We start from the raw sequence: 19,356 nt of genomic DNA, 5'->3' as shown, positions 1-19,356 counted from the left end.
ATGCTATGCTCAATTCTTAAGGGGCTATCATAATGTCCAAGTACATCCCTACACTAATTTGAGTCGACCACCTCATCATGTCTCCAGGCATTCATCCAATCCACAATATATTACATGATGAATTTCATAAGGGGTGTGAATCTCTGAATATAGTTGTCACATTGGCCTATGTTGCAAAACTCGCTAACTTGGATGTTGTCACTAAGGGCGTTGTTCATGTTTCACACCTTATTGCTTTGAAAATGTTCTATTTCACTTATGCATTGCATCTCAATATTATTATACCAATGTCGAAGGATGATGAGGCACAAAGAGTGGAGTGCATGGCAAGTACTCAATTCCCTTAAGTCATATTTTTTCAGTAGATTTGACAAAGTGGTAGACATTGAAAATGAATTCTTCATGATATTTGAAAATGAGATTAAGTTATTGACTAGAGATGCTCTCTCTATTTCTCCCTATCATTTTTATGATTTCCTAGGGAATCACTTTTCAATGAAGCGTATGGGCATATATACGTAACACAAGTATACAAGGGATGAAGAGCTCTAGCACACACACATGTACAATTTCTTAGTAGGCACATGTTTCAATCGATATTGGAGAATTCACGCAACATATTTTTTAGTAGTTTCCTCGAAGCTAATCTCAAATTAAAGAGGGGACTTTCAAGCTCATGCGAGCAAGAAAGGGGGATTTGTTTGAAATCTCCCGCTATTGTTTCCAGATAGAGATACTACTCCCCCCCCCCTTCAAGAGTTCATAAAACTCCCCAAACATATGTTATGTCGGCTTACCAAATATTGACGGAACGCTTCTTCTACCTTTGGAGAGAGAGAGAGAGGTTCCACAGTAAAGTAGGAAAGTGGTGTGATTTCGTGTAAATTTCCCAAGGAACGAGATATGATTAAGTTCTCATGGATTTACTTGCAAGGCAGAAAACTAGTGAACTCAGAAACACACACACACACACACACATATAGAGAAGAAGAAGAAGAAGAAGAAGAAATAAATCATCATAAAAAAAAGCAAAGTGATTGCGTTTTTGTTTTGGATAGGATGATTTTTTACACACAAATAAATAAATAAACAAATAAACAAATAAATAGAACTATGTGGATATTTATATAATATGGCTTTTCCTTCTCTTCCTTACATTCGATTTTCTTCTTCCTCTTCTGCACGATCTCTGCATCAATCTCTGTTCGACTTCGCAACACGCAGATCTGTCATCTTCCAAGGCGAATGTTACAGGTTAATTCTCTGTCTCTGTCTCTCCCCTCTCTCCATGTCCGTTCTTCGCTGTTACGTTAAATTCTGTCCCTGTATAACTTTCTGTTTATTTAAACTGCAGGTTCTATTTTTCTTTCCACCGATAATTTTTCTCTGTTTTTACTGTTATGTTGAATCCTTTCTGTTTACAAGTCTCTATTTCTGAGTTTTTGTTATTTTTCTATTTTTTTTTCTCTCTCTCTCTCTCAGATGTGGAAAATTTCTTTACCCCAATGATCTCTGTGTTTATTTGTATTATCTCTGGAGTTTTTTCGTATAAATACTTGAGAACGATGTTTATAAAGAATAGAGAAACAGAATGATGGATGATATTCAGACAAACTTTCACCTTTATTCTTGTTTTGTGTATTATTTACATTCATATCATGTTTCATGGATCTCTTGATTTTCCTTTTGAATAGCTTGTTTTTTTCTTAATTTGCACATTTTCTTGTGTCTGTATGTTTTGTTTCACATTTCTATAGACGAATTTCGTGTTCAAAAGGGGATTATAAGCATTCTATTATCTAAAGAGTTATTAAAATGCTCTTATTTTAATTTGTGCAATTTGTATATATGCACAACTTATGTGTTGGACATCTATTTTTTTGTTCAAACATGTTTCCTATATGTATGTCAAAAGACTCACGTGAAAAGATAGAGAAAGGAGTCTCTTAGGCTCACCCAATGATACATCAATTATGACTTAACTAACCTGTTTTTCTTACCCCTTGTGTGAGTCTTTTATACACACATAAAAAAACTATGAAGGCACAAAAGGATTAGATTCTTATTTACAAAAATGGTCACACAAGCATATGTATGAATGCCAAAAAGAGCTGTGGTTTGTGATATACACATACAATAAAATGTCAACGCAATTTGATGACAAATATAAATACATAAAAAAATGTACGAGCAAATAGAAACCGAGTTATATGAACATGTCAAGAAATGTTTGAGCATGACATGAATGCAACTGAAGTTTTCCAGTAATTTCTTGAGCTATATGAACAATTGATGTAATGCTTAAACATGTTATAAGGAGCACTGCGGTTAAATTAGATTACTATGATTGTTAAACAACAGGTTTCTTTATCTTTGTTTGTATGGAATTTTGTATGCGTATATTCCTTATGTAACAGTTTGGTACTGAAGACTTTTGTTCGTAATGGTTATCATGGTTATCCAAATCAAGATGAAAATTCTAACCATACCAAATTATGGATATGAGATGGGTACCTTTGCCTAATTCCCTTTTCTAAGGTATCCTTCTCATATCCATGATTTGTCATGGTTAGAAAATTCATTTTGATTTCTGAGCCATGAAAACTGTTCCAGAATGGAAGCCTTGGTAGACTGCTCATTAATAACCAATAACTTATTAAGAACATTGATCATATATTTTCTTCTCGTAGTCACTAATGTTATATTCTCACAGCATATCTTTGATACCTCCCAAAGGTAATATTCTAGATAAATCATTGTATTTTTGGAAGTTGTACATTTGTGGTGTTGGTTATTCATCTCCAATGCTCTAATTATCATATTAAGCTTAATAATGATATTGCTTATGGATTGCAAAGACACCACCCAACTTTAGGATGCATTCTTAAAGAGCAGACAACTATATAATGGTGTACAAAACAAGGTTGAAATTTGTGTGATTGGCATATGATTGGTGAGGTATCATATACAAGTACTAATAATCATTACTCTCACGTGTGAATCTACGAGTTCATGTAATATTTCTTAATGATAACCTTTACATCCACGTGCCTATGGTACTCTTTATTATAGGACCACCCATCCTTACTGTCTTGTTTCCCATTTTTGTAGATTGTAATGAGCAAATGTGCCCCATTTTTTTCTATTTGCAGAGATCTGAGGGAGACGTACTGAGGACACAGGTTTGTGAATGGAGAAAAGTAGTGAGAATGTCAAACTTACTATATATGTAGCTGAGAATGGGCGTTCCATTGACTTGGATTGCCCTACTTCTATGTCTGTTCAAGTGTTACAAGATTGCTTGGCACCCCTTATAAATGTTGCACAAAATGATCAACTACTTCTCTGTGACGACACCCGGTTAGAACCTCAACGCTCGCTTTCATCATACAATTTGCCTGCTGAAGGTAGGCATATTTTCTTATTCAATCGATCACGTCTATTGGCTGATGCATTACCTCCAGTAGAAGAAAATATCCAAGTACGGGAGCTTGTTATTCCTTCCCCTCCTACAGTGACATTAACTGGGCATCCCTTAGAAAATACTTCTGATCCGGCTCTTAAGGCATTGCCTTCTTATGAAAGACAGTTTCGATTCCACTTCCAGAAAGGGAATGCAATATTTACCGCAACTCACGATAGATTTGAAATGTGCCGACAACTTCTACATGAGCAACAAGTCCAGAACATGGCAATATCTACAGCCAAAAGTAATATGGATTATTATTACAAAATTATAGCTCATAGTTACTCTGAGTTTATGAAGCATTTTTCTCGACAACAAAAAGAGCACGCAGATATTTTAACGAACTTCAATAGGGATTTAGAGCATCTGAAGAGATGCAAACTGCACCCATGCCTTGTGTCCGATTCACGAGTAACCCTTGCAGATTGTATAGATGGTATGAGTTTGCAAAAGCGAGTCGATGTTTGTGCAAATTCTTATAAACAATTCACAGGGAAGGTGACACAGTTGAGGAGTGTGTTTTTGGATCTGCAACGTAATGTTCAAGTCTTATTTCAAAATGTACCTTCAGTGGATACCCAGAAGCTAGAGAGATCAATTACAGAGCATGCCTTCATTGTGGAAGAAGAGAAGAGTATTATGCAGTCACTCAGGTACATCATCTTTTTTGTATGTTTGATTTGGAATCTCTTATAGGAAATTTGCATTTCTGGGCTCTTGCTAGCAGCTCAAGCAAAAGGAAGCAGAAAAACAAAGGCATATCAATGTTTCTAAAAGATGATAATGGCCTATAAGACATCATCATGGATTACAATTGCTAATCTATTCTAGTCAAAGCAAGTTACAAACTGAAAAAATGTTAATCTTATTGCCTAGACATCTTAGTGAACCTAAAACTAGCTGCAAGAAATAGTGAGTCATTTTTTAAGCTTGTATCGCTGAAATTAAGTGCTTGTGCTCAGGCAATAATGTTTTGTAATGTTGCCTATGTGAATGGACGGTGATGACTTATTTGTTTTGTTTTCTGGGTTCATGCTAAGTGTTTAATGAGTCTGACATCATGATGTATTTATGATTTTCTCTCCAGTAAGGATGTGAATACTGTAAGGAAACTGGTTGATGAATGTCTAAGCAGCAATATCTCAATTTCAGTGCGACCCCATGATGCTGTCTCTGCCTTAGGTCCAATGTATCATGTTCATGTAAACAACCATCTTCCAAAGATGGAAGTTTGCTACCAAAGAATAGTGAAACTTCTGGAAAGTTTCAAGATCAGTAAGCGTGAAATGAGTGCTTGCGTGCACACATCTACGCAAAAGGTTGCCACACTTCAATCAAGGATTCGTGATGTGCGCAACCAAATAGCAGCTTTCAAAGAGGCAATGGCTCATCAAGATGAGATATTTGGAGAACTGAAGGTTGTTAGAAGAATAGGTCCTTCATATAGGGCTTGTCTTGCTGAAATTGTTAGGAGGAAAGCAAGTATGAAACTTTACATGGGTCAAGCTGGGCAGTTAGCTGAAAGAATGGCAAAAACTAGAGAAGCAGAACTAGCACGAAGAGAGGAGTTTCTCCGTGTTCATGGTGGTTTTATTCCAAGGGAGGTTATTGCTTCTCTGGGCTTACTTGGTATCCCTAGCCAATGTGTTGTGAATATTGAACCCTATGACACTGACTTATGTGATATTGACATGGTTGATCTAGAGAAGTTTGCCCCCGAGTTGTTATTTGGGCCTCATTTAAAGACTGCCCGCTCAAAAAGTGAACAGATCGATGATAGCTCATCAACGATAACTGATCAAATAATTGAAGATGGAATGAATGATGAAATTTCTGGTACTAGCAAGATGGAGGTTGAGAATGCATGGTTGAAAGCAGAACTAGCCTCAAGGATTGCTGTTTTATGCAGTTATGATCAGTGCATTGACATTCTTCCTGTAAGTGAAACCAATGATCCCAGTGCGGGCAACCATGTTACTAGGAAAACTTTAGAAGCTCTTGCCTTAAAGGATGATTATGCAAAGCATCTTCAAACTATACTGACTGAAAGGCAACAGCAATGCAGCTCATATGAGAGACGCATTCGTGAGCTAGAACAAAGGCTTGCTGATCAACATGATCAAATGCGTAGATTAAATTCGAATGACTTTATGAACCATTCCACAGCACAATTGGTAGTTACAGAAACCTCTTCAAAATCGGAGACTTCAGATGTCACTGAAGAAGTGAGAATCACAAATATGGGAGCGACCCCATTGGGCTCTATCATGGATGATCATGATGGAGCTTGCAACTCTCGTTTAATTGATTTTGGACGGTCGTTGTCTATAAATGACAGGGCAGAAAAATTTGAAGAATGTGTGGATGAAAGCATGGTCGAATTTTCTACTCCTATATCTGGTGGTGATGCAGCAATGTCAGATGAAAGAGAGGAGATTCAGCATGATTTGACGAAAGAGCGCAAATCAGATATGGAAAAGAAAGGGATTGATCATTTTGATAGAGATTGTAGGGCATGCACACATGGAAAGGAGGGAAAATATAGGGACTTTGTAAGTTTACAAAATGCTTTATTGGAGAAGTCTAAATACTGTACAGCACTCGAAGAAAAGCTGGAAACTGCCCATAGGGATATTGATTTGTTGAGAAAAGAGATCCAACAGAAGGACGGCCTTCTTGAAGAATGTCAAGTAACTATACAAACAAATAAAATTAACAAAATATAAATATTTCCTTCCTTTGCTAATATTATGGGAAGATTTGCACTAATCTTACTTCTTGTGCTTGCATGGACAGTTCAATTGTGCAGAGTTGGAGACTGCCTTGCATAATGCTAGGGAGGACACTCGAATTACACAATGTTCTGCTGATCGAAAGACAGCTGAGTATAATGCGTTACGGATGTCAAGTGTGAAACTCTGTGGCTTTGTGGAAAGATTGCGACAAAGTGTTTCAACTTCCTCATCTGGAGGCTTAGGTCTGGCAGACTCTTTACGATCTCTTGCAAACTGCTTAAAAAGGTAAGATATGCTGCCACCTGCTGCCTTTTCATACGTATATGTATATATACCACTACTTAAACTATGTAGAAGCAGTTTCCAATTGTGCCTCCCATGCTGGAAAGAACATCCATCAATCAGAAATCTTGTTCTTGTAGATTCAATGTGGGGTGACCAAGCAAGAGATTGATTCTCCGTGGGTTCTAATGAGATTGATAAACGTATCAACCTTATATGAATTAACCATCTAGACTCGATCAAAATCGTTTTCCCTTTGAGAATCCTTATAGGTATATGTTATATATTATATAATATATATTATATATATGCGCATATATGTGTATATGTATCTATCTTTGGCTATGTGTTATCTGCTTGCATTTAGCACGATCATGTTCTTTTTTGCTGCATTAATCTCATGGTAAAAATAAAAAAGGAGACCTCAAGGGCTTTGCTAAATATAAATGGTTTGACAAATTTGAAGTTATGAAAATTCAAATGTATATGACATTGGGCCAATCTTCACAATATTTAATTTTTAGAGTGTATTTTATTGTCAAATTTATTGTAAAACTATAGAAATCTTCTGATAATAAAAGCCAAAAGTTTTCTAAATCCTTGGAAGAAACTGACCTGGAATTCAGTAGCCCCTATATTTTTTCCCTGGTTGATATTGGGGTATTCTTCAAGCCATACTGATTTTGCAAATGATTCTGATTCTTTTGCTTTATTGTTATCGTTATTATCCAGCAGTGATGCAGAGAGTGAAGGGGCGGCGGATTTCTGTGAATGTGTTAAGGCCTTGGCTGATAAAGTTGGCCTACTTGCAAAAGAGCAAGCCGACCTCATGGAACGTTGCAGTTTGATTGAAACAAGTAAAAGTCTCTTAGCCGCTGAACTTGAATCTAAGCTGGAGCTCTTAAAGAACCTATATGCAAAACACAATCTTGACAAGCAGGTACGATGATATTTGGAGCTCTTAAAGAACCTATATACAAAACATAATTTTGCAGGTAAGATTATATTTGTTCACTGTAATCAATAATTTGTAAGCGAAGATAGGTAATTCTCAATATAGATTAATAAAGAAAAAATGGGCTACACTGTTCCAATTGCATGAGCAGTTTTGAATGTTCTGTAGGTTAATAAAGAAAAGATATGCTACACTCGTTTCCAAGTGCATGAACTAGCAATATTTTCAAGGAATGGTAATGGTTACTATGAAGCGATGAATAGAGGTTGCCCAAATTACTATCTATCGGAAGAATCAGTGGATCTTTTTCGTCAAGATTCCTCACAAAGACAGACTTACATAGTTGGGCAAATAGTTCATATTGAGAAAAACATTGCTCGAATGCCCCCAAAAACCGTAATGACTGGTAGTACACCTGAACTCTCAAGCTCAGTAACAATAACAAGTGCTAATCCATATGGTTTACCAGTTGGAACAGTCTATTATATTGTTACTCTGGCCATGTTACCAGATCGCATGCCTTCTTCCCGTTCATTACAAGGTGTTGATTCTGGTTGAAAATTAATAAAGCAATTGTACAGAATGTTTTCTGATGGATGTATATATGTGGTTTTTGTAACCTGCACCAGAGGATTGGAAGCAGTTTGTAATATATATAACTTGTACAGGTTGACTAAGAGACTAGAATTTGGAGTAAGTTCTCCTGGTTTCGTTGTACAAATCTCGTTGAATATTAGCTCTAACTTAATCAGCATGTCTCTCATCCTATTTGTATATCTTATAACTTTTTGGTTCCCCATTCCTTCTCTCTCTCTCTCTCTCTCGTATGTGAGTGCACATAGATGCATTTTTCTCTGAAGCATGAAAACCCTTCGTAATATTTATGACAGATTGACTCATCGAAGTGTCCAATCGGCCAAGATTGGCCTCTTTGTAGACGCTAAAATATTTCTAATTCTGCACTTCTCCACAATGGGATACCTTTAAATTCTTGAGTAATTGTTACTTTAGTTGGTACTCCAAACTGTATTAAAAACAGGATATCCTATTATTGCTCTATGATTCCTACAGATTACTGTGGCGCCATCATATTGATGTACTGAAGATCTGATTCACTCGTGGAGTATGCAGTATAATGAGAACATCTATTGAACATGCTAAACATGTATTTATGTATGCTTTCATATTCCTGCTTTCGTTCTTAGAAATTCTGGATCATGTTCTTGTGAATGATGAATCCATAATGCAAATAATATGATACTATTAAATCAAGTTGCAAAAACATCCATCGATGCAAAATGTTGAAGGCATGCCATGCCATCATGCTTAATAACGATGTCTTTACTCGATCCAATATTGGTGTTTGTAATAAATGTTTTCTAAATTCTTACACAACTATGGTAAATTTGAGCTGTGATAAACCAAAGCTCGACATTGCTCAACACATGCCAATCCTGTGAGACTTTTTTCACATCTGAATTTAATTTAATCTTTAAATGTGTGGAATTTCATCACAGATTTATTTATACAAATGGTCTTGAAATGTGTATATTTTCCTCGCAGAATATCTATCTTCAATCTTCAAACTCTTTTCCTCCGACTTCATAGGTTCATAGTCTTTGGGCATTGGAAATAATGCGTGATGCTTCTGTGTGCATATGTTTACTTATTCCAGCTTTTCCTGCCATTTAGAAGCTTTGACTTGTTATTTCTTGGGGGATTGGCTTCAAGCATTTTGCACCAAGTTGTCCACAGAGCAATGTATTTGGTATAGCTTCAACAGAATTTACTAGAACAATGTAATTCCATAACATACACTTGGGCTTGATAGTTCGCTTTCTTTTATTTGGTGTCAACAAAATCCCTTAATGGTGGTTATCATGCGAATTTACGCTTTAGGCAACAAAGAAGGCACTGAGTGGATTCTAACAAGGTGTAAGCACTGACTAGATTTCATGTAAAATATAGCTACATTGCATTCACACATCCTTGAAATGAATGCAATATACAAACACTTCAAATCACCACATTATCCATTCATCACTGACATGCAAAAACAAATGGTCCGGATCTAGGTCTCCTTTCATAGTGCCCAAAGGCAAAATTACACTTTCATCTTATTTAACGTAGTGTTACAGGGTAAAGTGAGAACATGATACATTGACCGACTACTATATCCACAAGTTTCCTAAACATACATCTTGTATCTTTAGTGATGCTGATCACAATCAGCACATCATGTCTTTATACCAATTATAAGGTCAGTTTACAATGTTGGATGTTAGTAGAATTTGTCGCAGAACCCATTGTCTACACTTATATTGATTGATTAGTCACATGTTCATCGATGCATAAAGAACATTGTCACTGGAATTGTTTGCACACAATAGACCAATTAATGGACATGGGAGTAATTCATTCAGGCAATTAGATACTAGTGACTTATAGCCTATCCACCAGTACTATTCATCTTCACCACCATTTTTGCACAACTATGGGAAACTGCCTTCTAAGCCTATCCTAAGAGTAGCCATGGTTTCCATCGATGTACAAAACTCCCTTTCATGGAACCTCAAATGTTTTAGCATAATTCTTGTTATCCATTTGAACCTCCACATTACTAACTATGTTCGGCATTAAACATCCTTGATTATTGTTATTAATATCAAAATTTAGAGTGGACTCTCCAAAGCCCATCACGTTGCTAAAATTTCGGCAATGTGTCAAAAAGGAAATCGTGGCAATGAAATTTGGCAAGGATGGCATGGTTCTAAATACATCTTCCGCTTTACTGAGATGTCCTCCCCGACCAAAGAGATCAATCATACAACTGTACTGCTCAAAGCCAGGCACCATATAATGATCTTCTCTTAGGTTCTGGAAGAATTGGCATCCTTCTCCAATCACGCCAGAATGACTACATGCAGCAAGTAAGCTAGCAAAAATTGCATCATTTGGCATTACACCTCGACAATCCATGACTTCAATACATTCCATTGCCAATTTATATATGCCATGTTGTGCATATCCTGTAATTAGTGCTGCCCATGACACCACATCAGGATTTTGTATGGCACAAAATACCTTACAGGATTCAATTAAACTTCCACATTTTGCATACATATCGACAAGTGTGTTTGCTATCACATCAACACATTCGCAGCCATTACAAATGATTAGAGCATGTATCCATCTCCCATGCACAACCATTCCTATGCTACTGCAAGCTCTTAAGATGCATAAGAATGTAACTTTGTTTGGTTTGATACCCTTCTCGTGCATTTCTTGAAATAGTTCAAGGGCTGAAAATCCATAACCATGTTGGGCATAGCCAGAGATCATTGCTCCCCATGACAATGTGTTATGAATGGGCATTTCATCAAAAACATTACGTGCCTCTTCTACCTGCCCACATTTACTATACATATCAACAAGTGCTGTTCCAACAATAACATCTGTTTGCAATCCATTTATCCTAATTTCCTCATGAACCAGTGTGCCATGTTCTATTAAGTTTAATGAACTACAAGCCTTCAGGATAGAGGAAAAAGTGACCTTATCTGGATTGATGCCATTAAGCTTCATCTCCCTGAATAATTCTAACGCCAACTCAGCACAATCATGTTCAGCATACCCTGAAATTAATGCACTCCATGTTACAACCGTTCGTTCGGGCATTGCATCAAAATTTCTTCTTGCTTCTTCCAGACTCCCACATTTTGCATACATATCAACAAGGCTTGTGCTAATGGTACTATCCAATTCTAGTGCACTTCTTATGATATCCCCATGTATGATTCTTCCTGATTTTAGTGCTTGTTCACTACCACATGCCTTCAGACTTGATAAAAAAATCGGTTTGTTAGACAGGATTCCCATTTGTAGCATATTTCCAAAAAGAATCAGGGCTAGGTTACCTTGATTGTTTTCAGCATATCCATCTATCATTACACCCCATGAAACTACATCTAGATGTCGTAAATGTTTGAAGACTTTACATGCATCCGTCAAACAGCAACATTTAGCATACATGTCAATTATGGAGCTAGCCACCATCATATCATCTTCTAAACAATTGCTAACGATATAATGATGTGTTAACATGCCTTCTACACAACTACCCAGATTACTACACACCTTTAAAACAGCTAGAAAAGTAGCTCTAGTTGGATCAAGTCCTTGCTTGATCATTTCTTTGAAAAGTTGAAGTGAAAGCATACCTTTATCATGATCAACGTATGCTGTTATCATGACACCCCATGATACAGGATTTTGTTTCGGCAACCTAGTAAACAAAGAATGTGCTTCATGAAGAGCTCCACATTTAGCATAAACATTAACCAAAGCACTACTAATGAAAAAGTCTGCATCAAGACAGTTTCTCGTTATTTGATCATGGATTTGCTTACCCAACACTATTTTCCTCACGTTAGAACAAGCTCTAAGAACACCCAAAAAGGTTAATACATTTGGGTTTACTTCATTTTGTTGCATCTTTTCAAACACTAAGAGTGCATCTATATAATTTCCATACGCAGAGTACCCATTAATCAAATTGCACCATGATGTTACATCCTTTAATTGAAGAACATCAAAAACTTTTTGTGCCTCCTCTACTCTCTCGCATCTAATATACATACTAATGATTGCATTTGCAATACTAGAATCTAAATTCAACCCATTTTTAACAATCAAGTGATGGATTAGTCTACCTGATACCGTGTCTTTGCATGCTTTGAGCACACAAAGAAACGTGAATTTGTTGGGATTTGAACCTTTGACTTGCATATGGTTAAACATTGTAATAACCATCCAATGTTTCGCAACCTTGGCATATGCTTTGATGATAGCATTACAAGCATTTGTGGTAGGTTTGGGGACAATACTAAAAACATGATTTGCATCTTCCAGAGCACCACAAGCAGAATACAAAAGTATCAGAAGATCTAATAAATATGGATTTGAATGAAAACCCACTTCAAAAAGAACAGAATGAAGATTCTGACAAAGACCCAAATCTTTGCTTTTTAAGCATGCTTGGAGGGTCAAGCGGATGAATTGATCGGTTACCATGCATTCCTCATCAGTTTGGCTATATGGGTCTTTTGCTTTTGCTATTGGGTGTACATGGAATTTGCAGAGTTGAAGAAGCACCACCGGTATCTATGGAAACACCATTACCAAGTATTATAAACAGGAAAAATATGTAAGAATGCCCCGGAGTTTTCCATTATTTCTGCAAAAAATGTCCTCGCTTATCCCTACCTCCAGTAGTCATGTTTTCCTCATCAGTTTGGCTATATGGGACTTCTGCTTTTGCTATTGGGTGTGCATTGAATTTGCAGAGTTGAAGAAACATCACCGGTATCTATAGAAACACCATTACCAAGTATTATAAACAGGAAAAATATGTAAGAATGCCCCCCAGTTTTCCATTATTTTCTCCAAAAATGCCCTCGCTTATCCCTGTATCTAGTAGTCATGTCAACTACCCACCTGAGCAATTATCCTTGCTAGAGCAAATGATGCTTATAGTTCAGGGGCAAGGTATTTTGAGTTGCTTACCGTCCTTCGGGGGACCAGCCAATCTACGTTCCTATCAAACTCATCCCTTTGTCTCACTTTTGGAGTTGTTCAAGTGTATCCAAGAAAATATGATAGGTACTTAACGAAAATAAATAAAAACTCGTGGGCATTTCTGAGTTTTTCCTTGTACAAAAATATACCCCTCGAATAAAAGGAAAAATGCAATACAAGATTCCTATGTTTCTTGTAGTGTCAATCCACATATAGCTTGATTGCCATATTCTAATTTCAAATCTTACACCATAATAGGGTTCAATGCTCATCCGTTATTCACTCTGTATATCCATATTGATGCGTCACATAATACATCATACCAATAAAAGTGCATTACAAAGGTATTGTGCATAGATTCTTGTAGTGTCACCAATGGTATCATGCTTAGGTTCTTGTAGTGTTACTCCACAGATAACTCGATAGACGTTTTCTGATTTCAAATCTTACACCATGATAGAAATTCAAATCCACGACATGTGTCTACATCAATACCTCAATTTTAAATGACAAGCTTCTCTTTCATAATAGACATGCTCATCAATCACAAACTCTCAATTAATTAGAGCTTTGAGAAAGAGGCAACATAATCAAGAATCATGATCTTAATTTCTAAGAGTAATTTGATTTACATTACAGATAAGACAACAATACATTTTACATTGAACAACCATAAAATAAACACAATTCCAACAATCAGTTACCATTATAGGCAGTGTCTTTTTTACTGTAACAAGAAACAATCAAGATATTTAATTATTCTATAACAATGGGAACTTACAATTATGAACAAGTACATGATATAGATATACTCTTAATCACACAAGTGGAGTCTTCAGACAAACATTTAGTTCTCCACAAACAAAAACCAAATATGATCGGAATTGCCACTGCATTGACACATAGGAATCTGGATTGAAAGCATCAATCAGGACAAAAATCCATCTGTTTCACAATACTTCTCTCACCATCAACAAGATCTGAGTAACACACAATCAACCTCCTCAAGCTTTTCATGACCAAACATATATTTTCATTTACTATAATAAGGGGGAAAAAATCCTAAAAGAATGTGTACCCATTGCAATACTATGATTCTCTGATGGTAGCAGACACTTATTGAACAAAATAATTAAGATGACTTCAAAAAAATGAAAGAAAAGAGGGCTATTTCTTGATATATTGAAGTTCATGAAAAAGCTAAATATGCAAATCAAGAACTCTAGAAGTCTTACATTAAAAGGAGCTGACTACATATACTATGGTATAACAAGACATGTGCATCATAACACTGTCATCACCAAAAGGCAAGAGTGGAAACTGACATTTCGTAGAGAGATTTGTAGAGACATTAATAGGATGGCCAGTTTGTGCCTCAACATTTATAGGCATATACATTTTTCGCTTCAAATCTGCTTGGATTTATAAAGCACGTTGTATATCCTTCCAGAAGTTATAGTTTGAACTTTGAATCACTCTGCTCTCTATCGTTATCATCGCTGTGTTTGATTTTAAACGGAAATTCAGAGGGATATTTTCACTACAAATCCAATGGATTTAAAGCACTTTGTATCCTTCCAAAAGCTAGCTTAACCCGCTCTCTTAGGCTATCATTGTCACATTCAATGTCTTTTTTCGCATAGTCCACCATAGCTTTTACACCATCAACCGTGACAGTTAATTTCTGTTGATCGGTATCCAATTCTACATCCCCAAACAAAGACATTAACAATGAATGAATGATCTTCACACCATTTTTATTGGGGCTGGATTCCTTCACTTCAGAACCATTATTGGGCTCTGATTTAGGAGGCTGGGTGTTCAGCTTCAGTATCATAGCAACAACCGAATCAGCTACCATATCACTAACAGGATCTGAAACCCACTGTAGAACCACACAATCCAAGCCTTCCTGAGATATGGTTATCTTATCATGCACTTTAAGAGAGGGGATTTCTGCATCTAAGACCATCTCTACCTTTTCATACATTTGCTGCATCCTATACTTCAGGACTGGAAAGACGCCTTTATATGGGACCCATTGCCGTTGCATTACACTACCTGTAGTTAACTGAGTGTAGACATGGAGATCTTCTGGAGCAATGAGCTGGTAAGTGAATCCCTTCTTCACTAGCAAACCACTAACGGAGTCGCCTTCGTTTGGAAGCTTCTCGGCCAGACGACCAATCGCTTTTGCAGTTTTTTCCCCTTTGAAAAACATCTCCACTGTTTGGCAGTTTCGAGGGGATAACACATTCACATTCTGGTCAGCAAATTGGGTTTGTAACTTTGCTTTCAAACGGCCCATCTCGTTTGCTTCACCATGTACCAGAATGATATTAGGTGGTCTTAGCTCATTCAAAAATGCACTTGTCTGATTGCAATCAGCATGTGCTGAAAAGGAAATGTAGGTGACACTCATATTCAATGGAACTACAAGACCACTCATTAAGGTCACTTCCTTGGGTTCGTTTAATATTGTCTTTGCCAGTGTGCCTTCAACAACATATCCAGGTATTATACACGCATTTTTTTTATCTTGACACCACAAGTCAAAAAGCTGCCTAGACAATCCACTTTGAAGACCTCCTGGACTGGCCATAACCACAGAGGGACCAACATCATCAAAGCTATCAATGTTTTTAAGAGGATGTATATGTGTGAAATCGAATGGGTTAGAAATCCCATATTGCATACGGATTCGGTCATTCATGGCATTGATGTAAGTTTGATACACTGACATGCACTTCTTGGCAAGGGGGGATGCATAATAGATGGGAATATTATGCAACTCGGGATGGGATTTCCAGTATTCGTCAAGGATCAAAAGAAGTTCTTGAGCTCTACCAAGGGCAAAAGCAGGGATAAGAACGCGCCCACCTTGTGCAACTGTTTGATGAACTGTTTCTGTGAACCTTCGTTCACGAACTGCACGTGGCTGATGGACTTGGACACCATATGTTGATTCGATGATACAAATGTCAGGTGAAAATTCTGGCATCTCTGCGGCTCTAAGATGACGATCTTCTTCACGGGAATAATCACCTGTATATAGAACTCGAACACCAGCTATATCTACCATAAACATCGCCGCGCCTAATACATGCCCAGCAGTATAGCACCAGAACCTGATTCCATTTACCTCTACAGTCTGGTGAAAGTCTATCACCTGCAAAATCCAAACAAATATCCCCATGTAGCAAAAGACAAGATTTATTTAACAGTTTGCCTATTTATGAGTTTCAAAAGTACACATAAGATAGTCTTATTTATCTTCTTGTAATACATTATATTACTACTGGTGAGAACCCTCAATTTGAGGGGAAAGTCTACAGAAAAACTAGATCAAAACATGTTCATATTGACCTCCTCACTTCCGGAGAGTTAGCAGAGAGTTTAGACTCACCTCGATCTTATCCATAGTCCGCAATATATCTTGTTCATCATAAAGCATGTCTTCTACTGAGACTTTGCTGATCTTTACATAATCTGAAAGCAAAAGCTTATATATAGCCTTTGTAGCATGAGTCATAAACACCCTCCCTTTGAACGTTGTCTGTCATGATAGATAACACAGGTTGTAAGAGCTCAGATATGATCCATGGCTATGATTCATACCAGTCCCAAATATGGAAGGAAGAAATCAAATATAATGAATATCACCTTTTCAATGAAGTAAGGAAGCGATGCACAATGATCCAAGTGAAAACTGCATTTGGAGAAAAAAACTGTTTACTTTATAGAGATCAAGGAAATGTTATTACACACTGTGATCCTTGTCAAATAATAGCACAAAGATGATAAATGATAAATGTCAATGGTACATGTATTCATAATGGATAGATGTACACATTCAACACAAAGTACAATCTGATTGGCAATGCTGTCACATATTATTCTAGATCAATTTTAAGCACTTACAAACTACTGAACAAATATTTAATGATCTATTACAATTCTAACACTGTCGAGAGAATGGTTTCGAAACACGAGAAATAGCCGAAACAAGTAATTGGTTTCTAGGTCAAAAATATGTATATAAATGCACAGTTCATTTACTTATACGAATTTAAGAAATTTAAATTATGATTTTTTACGTTTTCCAAATCATTTAAGATATTGAAGAATCTACAAAAACACATATGAAGATAATTCCAAAGAAGAAACAGAAAAAGCGTTCTATCTCAATGAACAAAAACATTTAAAACTAAACAGAAACCGCATTTCTTATCAAAAACATCTCAAGGTTTAGAATAAATATGGAAATTAAACAAAACTTACTGTGTAATCAGAAGCACATCTATCGTGGATGGATCAATTTCATCAAAGTAAGGAAGTGCAGCCATTCCTGAATATCCAGGATGAATCCCGCAATCAAACTAGACCAAATTGGAAACCCAAAAAAAGAGTTGGAAATTCTTAATTTAGCAGATGGAGAATACAATAGCAACTTTTAAGGAGATTGGAATTAAATTGGACACAATCTCTATCTTGATTCCCTCATCTACAAGTAAAATAACTTTGTGTCTGATTTTCAAATTCCGAAACAAAAGCTCTATTCTAGTGAGCCATAATATACTCATATGAATTCACCAATTACAAGCATTAGGGCATCTTGTCCTCCTCGATGGATCCAACACACAAATAGATTTAGATCATCATGTCAAGCATTGTAAATTTTAATGTTTCTATACATAAGAGGCTCAGATTAACATGATGAGTCAAATACATTATCAAAAGAGAGACAAAAGTGCTTCTGCAGAAACAACATAGTAAGCATCATGCAAACAGATAGTATAGATCAATTTTTTCACTTTCAGTTCTTAATAACCCATTTGCAATCTGGGTTGAAAAGGCAATATTGCAACTTTACAATTTACCATGTTTGGATGAGTTTTTTACCCCTGGAGAAAAGCATTCATCATTATTATCTCTTTCTCACATTGTTTTCATCAGGTGGAGCTAGAATATGATGAGTTTTTCTTATAAGAGGCCAAATATAATTCGTGGGTGTGCATACTTTTCTCCATGTCTTTCTCGAAAGATGCAAAATCTCTCTTACTGTAGAAATCAGCACAACTATCTAGTTTACATAGTGTGTTAGACTATTCATGCAATGCAAGCTCGTGAATCTCTATTCTATAATATTGTATACATTACAGAGGTTACAAAACGTGCAAAGCACCATGTCACAGTGCACAATATCACTACCGAAAATAATGCAAAATAAATCAATTTGTATCAAAATAGCTACTAACAACTGTGAACTGCAGAGAGTTTTTTTTTTTAAGTCCATAACAAAGAGCCATAAAGTGGTGCCACGGTCTTCCATTGCCATACACTTGGGATCAAACCTCACTACTTTGACTGTTCTCTCTCTCTCTCTCTCTCTCTCTCTCTCTCTCTCTCTCTCTCTCTCTCTCTCAAGGGTATCATTTTGTTGTTTTATTCTACGTTGAGATAGATAAATTCTTCACAAAATAATGCTTTAAACAGCTAACCGAACAATGGGAAAGGAAGAAAGGAATGGGGGAAATGAACGTTATAAAAAGATAAATCAAATGAAATATAGACATAGGCATACCAGAACAGTTTTTCCTTTGTAGGTCATGTAGACACAGGAACGACCCACTTCATTCCCTGCACCCAAAGGAGTGATGTCAAGCTTGTCACCAGAAGTGGTGGTCATGGACTCTTTCCTCTTCAGCTGACTAGGGTTGACAGTGATGGTACTCATTTCTCTCCCTCTCTCTTTGAGTCACTCTGTTTCTGTGTCTGTGTGCCTGCCTCTGTTTCTTTCACACACAAAAAAACACAAAGACTTTTGTTTTGGGAGGGAAAGAAGGGGGTCTATTATGTATATATGTATGTATGATGCATGCCTTCATATCATCATCAATTCTTTTGTAAAGGGGTTTCTGTCGGTCTCTCTACTCTATCTGGTGTGTTGTCTGTCCTCTCAACTCAGGGTCTATCTTTAGGGTTTATCTTTAGGGTCTTGTTGATCGTATCGTATGATACCCTGCGGTCCTTCCCAGGTGCCTTGCTTTAGATCTCGTCTCAATGACGAGCCTCCAATGTTGTATGATTCCTTTAGGTTTGATATACTTCTACGATCTCTATGTCGTGTACTTACCCTTTACCCTATGCAATGTGTCGTATGTATGTATGACCATTATTGGTTTTACAATAATGCCTTCCTCCCTGTCGTATCTGGCCTAAGACTGTGAAGCTTCTTTATTCGGAAGAAGTTGACGCCAAGAATGGTTCGAGGTTGATTGGGAAAGATAAATGAACGAATGGGGATTTTATGAGGCTAAATGAGCCTACAGAAATTTACA

General features: G+C 36.7%; 3 protein-coding genes across 4 annotated transcripts; 1 reads left to right on the top strand and 2 right to left on the bottom strand.

Moving 5' to 3' along the window:
* The first annotated feature begins 1,101 nt into the window (after positions 1-1,101).
* On the top strand, positions 1,102-8,189 carry LOC147859760 (autophagy-like protein). 2 transcript variants are annotated; one of them, XM_087324199.1, is made up of 6 exons: positions 1,102-1,254; positions 3,153-4,119; positions 4,554-6,156; positions 6,263-6,486; positions 7,219-7,423; positions 7,607-8,189. In XM_087324199.1, the coding sequence occupies exons 2-6, from the start codon at positions 3,191-3,193 to the stop codon at positions 7,994-7,996; spliced, it is 3,351 nt and encodes a 1,116-aa protein (XP_087180325.1). In that variant the 5' UTR covers positions 1,102-1,254; positions 3,153-3,190; the 3' UTR covers positions 7,997-8,189. The 2 variants fall into 2 exon arrangements, with proteins under 2 accessions (XP_087180325.1, XP_087180324.1); XM_087324198.1 differs by having other exon boundaries at positions 7,216-7,423.
* Positions 8,190-9,125: 936 nt separating this feature from the next.
* Positions 9,126-12,924, bottom strand: LOC147859759 (pentatricopeptide repeat-containing protein At3g16610-like). Its single transcript, XM_087325063.1, has one exon. The coding sequence runs from the start codon at positions 12,509-12,511 to the stop codon at positions 10,001-10,003; it is 2,511 nt and encodes an 836-aa protein (XP_087181189.1). The 5' UTR covers positions 12,512-12,924; the 3' UTR covers positions 9,126-10,000.
* A 1,245-nt stretch (positions 12,925-14,169) lies between these two features.
* CPSF73-I (cleavage and polyadenylation specificity factor 73-I) lies at positions 14,170-18,805 on the bottom strand. Its single transcript, XM_087324646.1, has 5 exons — positions 18,600-18,805; positions 17,297-17,394; positions 16,679-16,724; positions 16,422-16,571; positions 14,170-16,184 (listed from the first exon to the last, which is right to left on the bottom strand). Exons 1-5 carry the CDS (start codon positions 18,750-18,752, stop codon positions 14,556-14,558), a joined length of 2,076 nt encoding a protein of 691 aa, XP_087180772.1. The 5' UTR covers positions 18,753-18,805; the 3' UTR covers positions 14,170-14,555.
* Positions 18,806-19,356: the final 551 nt, after the last annotated feature.

This window comes from Azolla caroliniana, unplaced genomic scaffold, assembly GCF_043228905.1.
Source record: "Azolla caroliniana isolate FFs.n. ecotype wild unplaced genomic scaffold, voAzoCaro1.0.p SCAF_9, whole genome shotgun sequence".
In the NCBI taxonomy this organism is placed as follows: Eukaryota; Viridiplantae; Streptophyta; class Polypodiopsida; order Salviniales; family Salviniaceae; genus Azolla; species Azolla caroliniana.
The sequence above is the reverse complement of the archived record's forward strand: the minus strand, read 5'-3'. Positions and strand labels throughout refer to the sequence as shown.